General features: G+C 40.1%; 2 protein-coding genes across 3 annotated transcripts in view; one reads left to right on the forward strand and one right to left on the reverse strand.

Annotated features, from left to right (window-relative positions):
• cpeb1a (cytoplasmic polyadenylation element binding protein 1a) overlaps positions 1-8,539 on the forward strand; it is a 171,216-nt gene extending 162,677 nt beyond the window's left edge. For both annotated transcript variants that reach the window (XM_051920796.1, XM_051920795.1), the window contains exon 12: positions 7,174-8,539. In XM_051920796.1, coding sequence (XP_051776756.1) covers positions 7,174-7,284 — 111 coding nt within the window. In that variant the 3' untranslated portion in view covers positions 7,285-8,539. The remainder of the gene's footprint in view (positions 1-7,173) is intronic.
• The window catches only part of ubl7a (ubiquitin-like 7a (bone marrow stromal cell-derived)), a 1,205,533-nt gene that overhangs the window by 794,791 nt on the left and 397,502 nt on the right, over positions 1-13,240 (reverse strand). The gene's annotated exons all lie outside the window — the stretch shown is intronic.

Genomic DNA, 13,240 nt, shown 5'->3' on the forward strand with positions numbered 1-13,240 from the left:
GAATGAGGCAAGTTTGGCAACTTATTTCAAAATAATGGAAGATAACTATCACCAGTGGGAAATACTAACCTAAGCTAGTCCTTTATTGGGGGTCTCCATTAGTGCTGGGCGGTATACCAGTTCATACCAAAAACAGTTTAATTTTTTTATGATATGGATTTTTCTTATACCGCAACACCGGTTTAAATTGCCTAAACGACGTTCGGAACATGGCGCAGCGGGAAACTGTTCAAGTGGGGATCTTTTTCACTGCTACACCGTAGGGCTGGGCGATTTGGCCTAAAATCAAAATCTCGATTAATTGAACATTTTAACTCGATTACAATTAACGAACGATTTTTTTATTTATTTTATTTTTTTGGCCTCATAGTTCACTGACATGTTTTGTACAGTAAATATGCTCACATATTACAAGTAAGAGATTTTTGAATGAAGGGTGCCTTACTTGATTTTAAAATAATTGAAGGAAACACACTGTGATTTATTTATTGAACATCAATGTTGAACAACTGAAATTAAAGCACACATTGCCTAAAACGAACAGTTACTTTGTTCTTATAAAAAAAGTAAAAATAACTTGCACTTTTGGAAACAAAATATTTTTAATGTTTTTCTTATTAAAAGAAAAATGTGATTGCGATGGCACAGTGTATCTTCTGTCGAGAGTTTTAACGAGGTGTTTAAACCCGCTTCGCTCCACTGTAACCAAGGGAGTCGTATCCTTTGTGATGTAATAACAAATAGCGTCAGTTTATTTCTTTCCATCTTCTTGAACTCATACTGTGTGGCATTTGTGAATGCTTGTGTTATCGACATCTGCTTTGCGGAGGCACTTGTTGCTGGGCGCTTGTCAGTCTTTTTGTTTTTTTTGAGCCATGCACTGTTCATATTCAGTAACGTGATTGTGCTTCAAGTGTTGAAACAAATTGGTGGTGTTACCTTTTGGGCTTCAACTGTTTTTCTACAGTGTCTACATCTGACTTCATTTTGTTCGATGTCATCCTTACTGAAGCCAAAATGTGTCCAAATGACGGAGACTGCGCTTTTCTTTGGTACAAGCTGCTCTTGTTGCTCAGTTGTGTCAGTGTTTAAGCTCTCCATGCTCGACATGTCGGCGGAATAACGTAACGGAGCGGGGTCACATGACTCCACACACGGTAGTGTTTTTAAAGGGAAAATAATCGACCTGGAAAAATTTGATCGATTATAGGTTCTGAATGTCGATTTCGATTACTTTTCGATTAAACGCTCAGCCCTACTACACCGCTAAACACAGATTTGTTGCACTAGGGCTCTTTTTCACTGCTACACCACCAAATAGTGGGTGGTAGCATAGGTATGCTGCGTGGTGAAAATGGACAGAGCCGAAAAAAAGCAGTCACGTCTGTCGCCTGGAGATGCTTTAGTTTTAAAAGGTCAGATGTGTAAATACTGTTTCTATACTACTGGATAATACTGCAAGCCAAGTTGTACTTGTTTTGTTTTCAATACAGTGTAATGTACCTGGGTACTGTGTAATAGTGTGACGACATTTTGACTTTATTCTCGACATTTCTACTTTAATCTTGACGCTTATGACGAGAATATATTCTTTTGACTTTATTCTCGTAATTTTGTCATTAAAGTAGAACATCGTAAACTAAACTTCATCATAAAATGAATATTTAATTTACTAGATTTTCTCAAACCCCGTCATAAGTTATATAGCACATTAAATGCTTTGTGTTAAGTAATTCGTTCAGAGATGGGCGCAACTCTGAATGGATGGCATAATTAAACATGTATAACGAAGATATTTTTAAAGTTCTGAACACTCCGTGGGCTAAGTTTATAACTAGTTTTAATTTCACAAAGACGTTTATCGTGTGGTGACTGGTTATGTGGTTATGTGGTGAAAGAAGAAAAAGGAAGGATAGCAACTGGGGTTTTGGTAGCCTACGTCAGATGGACAGCATGCATGCAATAAAGAGAGCCCGCTTAAAAGAACATCCATTGAATTCTGTGTTCGTGTCTTTGACCAGCAGATCACAAACCCAACATTTACACAATATTTAAGTTAAAACCTGTGCGATAGCTATTCATACATCCAGTTTTTTGGAGCCTCGTCACACCTGTCATAAAGTTCTCTACACTGAACATACACCTGGGGACCCCTTACTGCGAGGGAGCAGCACTACCGCCTCACTACTGTGCATGTGTAATACCTGCTTTAATGCATTTCATCATGAAAATATCATCAAGTATTTATCTTAGCATTTTAAATTTTCAGAAAGCAGGAATATCATGAAGTGAATGGATTCTGTATGGTGTTCGCTGTCTACTCTTAGTGCGGAGGAAGTCAGTTTAAGAAGCGTAGTGATTAACCACTGGGTCGGGGAACGTAACACAAAGCATTTAATGTGCTGCATTAATTTATGACGGGGTAAATTAAGTAATTGATTAAACATTGATTTTAGGAAGAAGTTTAGTTTACGACATTCTACTTTATTCTCATAATTTACTTCATAATTAAAGTGAAAATGTTGACTTTGTTCTCGACATATAGTTTGTTTTTTTTCTTCCTAGTATAGCTTAGCTTGAAGCAAGGTCCATATTAATGCAGTTTGCCTAAATGATTGTTCAGCTGGTAAAGATGTCATCACCAAGTTGCACTTGTATTTTATTTTAATTTGGTGAATACTGTGTAATGCACCTGGGCTTGAAGTCTTGAAGTAATAGTGCAACTATCAGTAATAATACTATTATTTATTAGTTTAAATATTCAGTTTAATGATATAAAGTTGTTTAAAAAGTCACTTTAACGTGTCAGTGGACAGAGATTGTTAACATTAACAGTATAGTTGGTTTACAAAAAATATTACTATTCCTTTTCTAAGACATATTCGGTGCAATACAATTTTTGACAAGCACTTCTGGATATTTTACTAAGTCTAAATGCCTCTTTGTATGGTTGAAAATATGTTGTCAAAATTAGTTTTTGCAAAATTTGTTCAATAAAAAGGTTCTATATTTTGACTGCATCTGTCATGCAATGTGATACCTTCTCCATTAGTGCCACCCCCTTGAAACCTATCACTTTATGGGGCAATGCAAAACTGTATTAATACTTGTGTGCACATTAAAATGTTTTTTTTTGTACAATGTACAATACTGTTGACAGTGGAATAGGTTATTCTTAGCCAGTAATTGCAGTGGAAAATGTGGTTAACATCCACTCATGGATGGGGAAAAAAATACCATCGAATACCGTGAAACCGGCAGAATTTAGAAAAAATACCGTGATATAGAATTTTGGTCATACCGCCCACCCCTAGTTACAACACCCGACCGCGTCCACCATCGAAAACCATGGAACAACGAAGCCCCGCCCAGAAACTCTACCCCTCCTCCCACGTGATCGGGAACGCACCTCAGACCACTGCCCGCCATCTCGAACAGCTCATCAAACACATACTCGCTCGCTTTGCTCTGTGCTGCGGTCCAAATCCAGCTGTGAGCCATGTTGACTGTTCTTTTGCCCTCCATGGCTACCGCTTCAAATGTATTTCTTGGAAACAACGCATCTTTCAATGTTATAGAAATTCCTGCATCAGGTAACTGTTTGGTTTTTATCAGTCTGGTTTTTTTGGAAAAATGTCATTGACGAAACTGTTGCTCTCAAACTTCGCAACATGGCTGTTGGCTTTGTTTGCCAACATTGGGATAACTTCAGCGACGTGGTGTCTGTTGTTGTTAGTCACAGAGGCATTGTTATACAGTCTGCTCAACGATATGCTGACTACATGAATACGTCCGGAGTCTATGGTGGCGAGGCAGAAATTGTGGCAATGTCCGAAATCCTTCCAGCTACTATCAGCATTTACTTCCAAGAACGTCCTCATGCCTCTCCTCGAGTTTACAATCCGGCCCAGCATCTCTCCATATCCCTGCTCTTTAGCGGTCCTTTGGATCATGGGCATTACGAGGTTCTCATGCCTCTCAAATACACACGTGATAACCTTCTGGTGACATCTTTTGACGCTGTCGGTATGTGCACACCCACTTGCTTGCCACACTAATGTGACGTCACCTGCCCACTCTTCTCTTCCTGAAAAACATTTTAAAAAGACACTCCCCTGAACACACGCATTCCACACAGGACTTTCAATGCACCTTTTGTTACAAAAGCGTCCGAGTGCAGAGATATCTGAACGCACATTTAAAAAAACACAATACTAAACGAATTAGGCAATGTGAACATTGCCAACAATACTTCAAAACAACTCGCACTCTCAAACACTTACGAACTCATTCCACTCTCATCTTCAATTGCACATTTTGTAACGAGGACTTCACAGATGAGATGGATCTCCACAACCATATACAGATCCATTCAACAGATTTGTATGCAAAATGTGAGACACACTTTCACTCACGCAAATACCTTACTAACCATCTCAAACACTGCTCCAAAACCTTCACGTGCCAGAAATCTCTCAAAGCACATTTAAACACCCACTCCACTGAACAAACGCATTCCAAACAGATCTTTCAATGCACGATTTGTTCAAAAACGTGCAGAGAGATCTCAACATGCATTTTAAAACACACTCCACTGATCGAATTATGCAATGTGAACATTGCCAGCAATGCTTCGACACAACTCATTCCAATTCCCTTCAGTGTCAACACAGCACTAAATCGTTCATGCACAAACCTCGCATTCAGTTTACTGGAGTGTAAAACTATTACATCTGCAACCTCACAAACTGTCCTTATTCCCTGGATATGCCTGACCCCGGCTGATTCAAATTTGCTTCTTTTACCCGAAGACAATTTCCTGTTCGATTGGCATTTGCGATGGCAATTAATAAGGCACAGGGACAAACTTTCAAAAAGATATGCCTGTATCTGCCAAAACCAGTCTTGACTCACGGACAATTATATGTTGCTCTCTCCAGAGTTCCATCTTTTCATTCACTTTCTGTTGTATTCTCAAACCCTCCCTTTTTAGACAACTGTGTCTTTCCAGAAGTGTTCAACCATCAATAAATATGCGGCGTTTGTTATTCCGCGGGTTCACTATTGTGTTGTATTTTGCTCTCTCCAGAGTTCCATCTTTTCTTTTCACTTACTGTTGTATTCTCAGACCCACCCGTTTTAGACAACTGTGTCTTTCCGGAAGTGTTTAGCATTCAATAAATTATGCATGAGATTAAGCATTAACAGGTCTATGATGCCCTTGGATGTCCCGTACTGCACGCGCGCTACACTGAATGGATCAACTGGGGCTTGCATTTGTTCCCCACAAACGAGGAATTCCCATGAAGTGCGGTTCATACGCTCACACTGATTACGTCCCTACCCTTTTGTGTACACACACACACCCACCCCTCGCTACTACCATGGTCAGGTGACACAAAACACGGCGTCAGTCCAGCTGTAAGCTGCGTTGACTGTTCATTTGCCTTCCATGGCCACCGCTTCAAATGTATATCATGGAAACAACACTTCTTTCAATGTTATACAGATTCCTGCATGAAGTAACTACACCCGCGCTACACTGAATGGATCAATGTGTGTCTGCCCGGCGCAAAGAGGCGTGGGTAAGCCGTTGAACCCCATTCGTGCTGCAAACTGGGGGATTCCCAGTAAGTGCGAGTCATACGCTCGCACTGATTACGTCCCTGCCCTTTGTACACACCCCCCTCGCTACTACCTTGCTCGGGTGACTTGGTGGGTTATATATAGAAAAGCAGCCAAAACCGCAAAGAACAATGAAAGGTTTACGTGACTCGCAGCTGCATGTGGACTGTGCAAAGAGGAAAACTACTCAGGTGACGAGTTGGGGGTGGGCACATGAGCAGGCAGTGCATACTGCAGACTAGCATGACGGAGGGGGCGGAATGGGCGTCCTTCCCCTCTCCTCCCGTTCCACCCTCCGCGCCCGAGACCGTCCACCCCCATCCCTCGCTCTGGGAGGAGAAGCCGCGATGGCGGTCCACCAGTTTTCAGTCACGGATAATTGTATGTTGGTTTGTTCCGTGCATTGTTACAATGTTTCTTTTCTTGGTGATTTATTACATTACCGAATTTTTTTTTTTTTTTTTTTCCCCTCAAATGTTAATTTTCTCCCTGTGCTTAAAAAACATTAAAGTGGCCTGATTATGTGGTGAATGGTACGCCGCGGGTTGGCTAGTATAAATTAAACACCCATCAAACGCATCAAATGAAAGTCTGCTTATGATTAATTAAAAGCAGTAATAAACAGGAAATCAAAACAAGTACTGTATAAAGGAAAAAATTACACCTAATTGTGAAGATTGATTTTAATAAGAGTCAAGTACAGTATATAATGAAAATGAAGTAGACATGTCAGTGAAGATATTGGAGGAGGCAAACCAGCATTAAGGCAATTCCAAGGTATGTACAGTGTAAAAGTACCAAGAACTCCTATGGCAGTAGTGGAAGGTTTGACCTATATTTCAAAACTTAATGAGGAGTAAGTTTTGTCCCTGTATTTGTGTGTTTAAAAACCACCCAGGTTAAAATGAGATATGGAGGCTTATAAGATTGCATGCCAGATAATAGAAGTAATGGGTTCTTTATTAGAATGTGAAGAATATGTATCATAGGTACATACTGTACTGTAGACTGAATGGAGAAACTTAATGAAATATGTATGTTTGTATATGTATATTCATGTAACTGAAATAGGTTTTCACTTAACTAATTTTTCACCCCCCCTACCAAAAAGAACTTTATTACAATTTTTTTTTTTTTTTTTTTTTTAAAAGTAATTCTGCCAGAGCTACTTAAGTAGGAGTATAACCACCACTTGAATGCTTTTAAGTTTTATCCAGTGTTTTAACATAAGACATTTCTAACAATTTTGAAAATAAGGACTATAACATTTAAGCTGAGATATTTGCTATAAAATGATGCATTTTAAAAAGTTTATCCTGATACTGTACAGTGGTGATGGCATCAGAATTTTCACTCTGTACATGTGACAGTACTACTACAAAAGGTCGACTGTTTTTAAAAACCTGTCGCATGCAAAATTTACATTTTATAAAATGTTTCCTTTTCTGTCATTAAAACTTGCACAAATGTCTCTTCCCCCCACCCACCCCCCCACAATCTACCGGCACTTATTTATTTATTTATTTTTTTATTAAACCCTTCCTTTAGGCCTGCTTCAAATATTATTGTCGCTCCTGTTGGCATTGGCAGCACTCAATGGATTTTCTCAGCAATCATCGCCCACTTATGCGCAATCAGAAGAATCGTGATTCTAGTTAAGCAGCAGCAGAAATGAAGGCTTTTCTACATGACCTGCTGAGAATGAACAGTTGCAGATTCCCTAACTGGGAGGAGCGCATCTGCAAAGACAAGAAGTAAAATGTGTAGAAAGTTCACTATTGCACTTGCTATTTTTGCTGTTGTTCACGATTGCACTATGCACAGTGAATTTTTGGGTGATTGGGCGCCCGCCATTCTGCAGTTCCCAGACTTGTCGCCATATTTGGAGAAGCAAAGTGAGGCCAGGGTTGAAGGTGTTGATGCAAATGCCTTCATTATTTTTTTAACTAGGTTTATTTTTAATAACATGCCTTGCATATTTTTGACTTATATTTGCAAGTATCATTGCCTTTCACTATGGCATTTGCCAAACAGTGCCTTTAAATTTTTTTGGTAATTTTTTTTTTCTTCCTTTTTTCCTCCATCTGAACTGCATTACCTTTTCTGTGTAGTCAGTTGGTGCTTTTTACTCCCAAAGATAAACGGCTTGGCTTCATTTATCCAGCTGCATTTCAGATTTTTTACGCAGTGTTTTTTACCAAGAATTCTTTTTACACAGCTGTTTTAAGTCGAGATAATATGGCGAGTTAAATCTAACTGGTGGCTTTTAAATTTTTTTAGTTTTCTTTTTTTCTTTTTTTTTTTTTTCTTTGGTCTGGGAGCTGTTGGAAGAAGTTAGTTTAGTTTATGCAAGCAAAAAAGAAAAAAATTGATTGGATTAATGGAAATGAAACTGGACCGGATAACTACTTTTGAGATCTGTATATGTAAATAGTTTTAATGTTGCACTTTTTAACTTGCACTTAAAGGGTGAATAGTGGGTTTTTTTTAAACACTATTTTTGTCTGCTTGAATAGAGGAACAGATATGGTCAGCATATAGCTAAGGGCTCTTGATATTTTAGGAGTTGGGAGGGGAAATTGGAAAAGTCTCTTGTATTGCTTGAATACTGTTTAAATGTATGAAACAAAAGCCTAACTTGATTCTAGCACAGAACTGTTGCCTTATGGTTGGCTTTGTTTTATTTACATCCTGATCTGATTCTATGTGCCAAAGAGATGGTGTGCCTTCCTACATGCAAACCCCCTTTCCCATCCCTAAATTTAACTGCTGAGCTTTATGCTGTGTTGCCTAGCCCAGTTGCTTGTTTGTGAGATGTTTCTGTTTTAAGAGCGTTCTACCTCATTGTGGACTGCAGAGGCCCACCCTGCAGAAACATAGTTGTGAATTTAATGTTCTGACTTTGGGCACAAATAAAAGTTGTTAAAGCATTAATTGTTTTTGAATTCTTCCCATTTGTGATAATTGGATTATATATAGTGAGCAGAATTCCAAAGATTGTCCTGAAGACTGGGTATTACCCCACGGTTCTGTTAAAAGAATTTGACAGATACAGAAAGCCATCTGCCCCTCAACAGACTGCATTCCAGAAAGCACTCATTTGACTTGATGATCTGTTCGTTAGATCCCTCCATTGGATAAATTTTATCTTGTGTTCAATGGTGTTAAAGGTGAGTTGACATCTCTGCAGACTTTGACTGACTAAGAGGTGCCTGGAAGGACATGCATCATAAACTTCAAACTGCAAGTTGATCTCTTTGAATGTCTGGATCCAGAGTACTAATGTTTTACATGCGCACACATCATCTGGTTGAAGTGAATAACCTTAAGTCCGAAACCTGATTTCTCAATCCATTTTCTTCTGCCGTTCTCTTTTGTAAAAAGGCTCCATTAATCTGTGCAAAAAAGGTTAAACATGGCCATGAATCAGAAAATAAGCGTGATGCCTGTGATTTTTTGTGTGCTTCATAAACGTTTAGTCAATCGGACACTTTATAGGTTTGTTAGTGGATTGTGTGCAGCACACTTCTGCTTATACTGGGTCCATTACAGGGCTCAAATGGACAGCCATGTGCTTCTTGCCTTACACTCAGAAGTAAAATACCCACTACCATAATTTTAAGTCTTATTTTGCTTCAATATCTATTTTAATACAATTTGAGTGGGTAAAGGTGTATTAACAGCACCTTGTATGGATGATTGCCATATTCCCACAAAGGGTTAGCAGCTGAGGAGAGACCTCTTCAATAGAAAGTAGCACAGTGAGGGGGCACCTACTGTATGTACTTTGACATGACGGTAGCTCAGGCTTGAAGAGATTGTTTGGTCTGCTTGTGCAGAGCTGGTAAATCTTAACCTGCACTTGGACAGGTGCTTTAAGACTGCACATGGAGCACTATAAAGCAGCTGGATTAAGGCGAATTTCAGGAATACACCCACACATATAAAAAGACTGAGCCACACTACGGTCTACCAGCTGATTTTAACCAGTGCAGAAATTTAATCACATTTAGACTGTAGTGCTTTAGTTGCACTGATCTGAACATTGATGGTGGATTAATGCTTCATCAGTTTAATTATGTGAGGGAACCTCTCCTAGAATGAACAGTGTGAATGAGCAGTGTTCAGAATAGGCAGCAAAATCTCAACGATGGTGGAAGGTTTAATGGGGGAGGGGGTATGTTTACAGTGCTCAGAGATGTAATCTACCAATCATGTCTACCAAGCTCACTAGTGTCTGCCATGTATGCAGCAGGCTAAATGCTTTCAAGCTAAGCTGCTAGTTTTCTGGCTCCATAAAATCAGATTTTTCAGACTGCTCGACCCTCTGAGGGGCTGAAGTAAAATCAGCTGTCCTGCTTGCATGTAAAATGATTAAGGTGTGTGGTGTTCTGAAGCAGGGTGCTGTATGATAGAAACCACATACTCTTGGCTAGAGAATCGAGAACACATTTAAGAAAATAGTTTGCTGGTCAAGGAGAGTTGGTGACTTGAAGTTCTCCGTTTCTCTTGTAAGTTTTTGCCAAATGCACTGAATGATGTAAAGCTTCTGATTATATCTAGGAAAGTTTTTTCATTGCCCCCCCCCCCCCCCCCCACGAATCAAGTCACTGACTGATGTTGCCCCCTGATGTTTGAGTATGAAGCAGCAGCACAAAAAATAGTGAGACTGGATTGAGCCACATTGTGCGAATTCTGAAGAGGAGCTATGAAGGCATCCCTGAATGAGAGCAAATTTCCCAAAGGTCCAAAAGTACTAGTGGAGTTTGGATCTAGTGCTTGTGGAAGTGGGCATGAAGTTGGAACAAACCAAATTAAATCGGACCACCTGAGCATTTATTTTTAGATTGCTAAAACATGGCACTTGCTTGCAAGAAGATGTAATCTGCTGTATGGCTGTCATTTTTTCCTTATTAAATGTAATGGTGAAGTAAAAAAAAAATTGCAGTACCTTGGCAGTGTGGTGGCAAAATTTGTGCATCACCTTTTTATACATCCAACTAACACTCTCCCTTAAGTAAATGCAGAGTTACAGGAATTATGAGCTATAAATATTCAAAATAACTAATCACCGTACACATTTAAGCCATGCCCACCCCCACCAGTTTAACTTCAGACATAACCTGGTGCAAAGACTTGAAACTAATTCTTAAAGTGCAAGGTCGGGTTTAATCTGGCATGAGTATCATTACTGGGCCTCTGCACAAGAGTACAGAGCTGGTGTGTCCACCCAACCATGTCTTCTCCTGTCAATGAACCAGTTCTCGCCACCCTGCACCTAAAGCTGAAACCTAGTAACCTTGTCCCCATATAATGGAGCTTCAGCATCTGCAAGTTTGTATTCGCAGGAATGTTCAGGAGCATAACCCCTATGGATAAGACGACTTGACTGTACCTACTATGGTCTGGATGTCAATCTCCATAACCTCCTCATGCTCCACCAATGAGCTTCAGATCGAGGCCACTAAGTTGAGCTTGGGGACCCTTCGCTGTCTAAGGCTAACAGGTGGGTGTTTAGATTTGTACTTTGCGTTTTAACTTAACCGGTTTCTCTGCCATTTCTGTTGGGCAGGTTTTGAAGCCTCTTGTGGCAGCAATTCATCTGTTTTGGACACTTTCTTGAATGTTCTCCCTGTGTTGTCTTCCCACATTCAGAAAGACATGCTTGTTAAATTTACTTCGATTCTAAATCTCACACACCAAACGGAGGTAAGCCCACAAATGGATTGGCACTGTAGACAGGGCTGCTGGCATTGACTCTATCACCAGCAACCATGTCAATGGCGATAAATTGGTGCATTTGACAAATGGTGGCCTTTATATTCTTGAAGGTTACTTTTGACATTTTGGAACAGGATTACATATCCTTCAGTCTTCTTGCAGAAAGGGACCATAAGCAGTATATTTTACAATTATACAAGACAACTTTGAAAGTTCTAGTCTACTGGTAAAAAGACAGAGTAATAAAATAAACTACACCTGGGGAAAAAGACTGGGAAAAATCACATCCATCACACAGTCAGCAGTGGTGACCCCAGGGGTGTGTCCTCTCCCCTTCTCCCTCTACACAAATGTGTGCACATCAAAAGACCAGTCTGTTAAACTCCTGAAGTTTGCAGATGATATGACTCATTGGCCTCATCAAGGACAGTGATGAGTCGCTATACAGACGAGAGGTTGAACAGCTGGCCCACTGGTGTGGTCAAAACAAACTGGAGCTGAACAAGCTTAAAACTGTGGAGATGACAGTGGACTTCAGGAGGAGCCCCCCATTGTTGCCCCCTCGCACTACTCAACAGCATTGTCTGCTTTGGAAAACTTTTAGGTTTCTGGGATCCACAATTTCCCAGGACCTGAAGTGGGCATCAAATATACACAACTGTCAAAAAGGCCCAGCAGAGGTTGTACTTCCTGCGTCAGCTCAAGAAGTTCAACCTGCCTCGGGAGCTGCTCATCCAATTTTACTCTGCAGTAGTCCAGTCTGTTCTGTTCATCGGTCAGTCTGTTCCTGTCCTGTTTTGTGGCTGAACCAAACCAGACTACAATGGACAGTCAGGACTGCAGAAAAAATCATTGGTACTGATCTGCCCTCCATTCAGGACTTATACAGATCTCGAGTCAGGAAACGGGCAGAAAACATCACTGCAGATCCATCACACCCTGGTCACAACCTTTTTCAATAATTACTTCCTTCTGGTAGGCGCTACAGAGCACTGTACGCCAAAACTACCAGATATGTGAACAGTTTCTTCCCTCAGGCCATCACTCTCATGAACACTTGTCTCTGATGCTATGAGATTGACTTAATACTAGGTAAAACCAGAGTCCAATTCCTTGTGTGTGTACATATACTTGGCCAATAAAGCAGATTCTGATTAATGCTAGACATACTAAGAATAAAATATGTTGGATTTATATTAACTACTTATAACAGAAACCTATTAATATATAAAATAGAGGGAGCACTAACTGGTGTATGTTTAGGAAAGAGCAGCAGGATCAAAGGTGGGAAAGTTGCTTTAATATAGTGAACACAAGGGGTCGCCAGGGAGCCCCAAACCACAGACCAAGCAGTACAGTACAGCATGTAATTTTAATAATGAAATGAGATTTCATTCCACAAGGCACTTTTTTTCCCCAGCAGTAATCAGCCACAAATCCAATTACAATAATCCAAAATTCATCCTCCTTTTCCACCTTTGCCAAGTGTTGCCTGCTGCCTCCCACGTCTGGCTCGTCCATGTGTGGCAGCAGGGCTCCTTTTTAAGCTGGCCCCAGATGTGTTTCTGGCATCATGAGGTATCTTCCTGGAAGTACTTTGTTGGCCATGAAGAAAGTAGGGAGGTCTCCCATTTAGTAAATCTGCACACGTGAGAACAATTCCAACATTATCTGATTATAAAAGGTGATTGGCCTCGTCAAGGTAACTACAGGCCAGTACCTATAACCTGTGTCAGGGGTAAATTAATGGAAGTAGTTATTAAGGGAAAGATCGACTGCCTGTCCCTGCTATGCTGGAAGTATGATGGGAAACAGAAGTGTGCAATAAGTGGTGTATGACTTTGATTTTCAGCAGGCTTTCTACAAGGTACCACTTGACTAAAAAAAAATTCAA

Source organism: Erpetoichthys calabaricus, chromosome 17 (assembly GCF_900747795.2).
Source record: "Erpetoichthys calabaricus chromosome 17, fErpCal1.3, whole genome shotgun sequence".
Classification (NCBI taxonomy): Eukaryota; Metazoa; Chordata; class Cladistia; order Polypteriformes; family Polypteridae; genus Erpetoichthys; species Erpetoichthys calabaricus.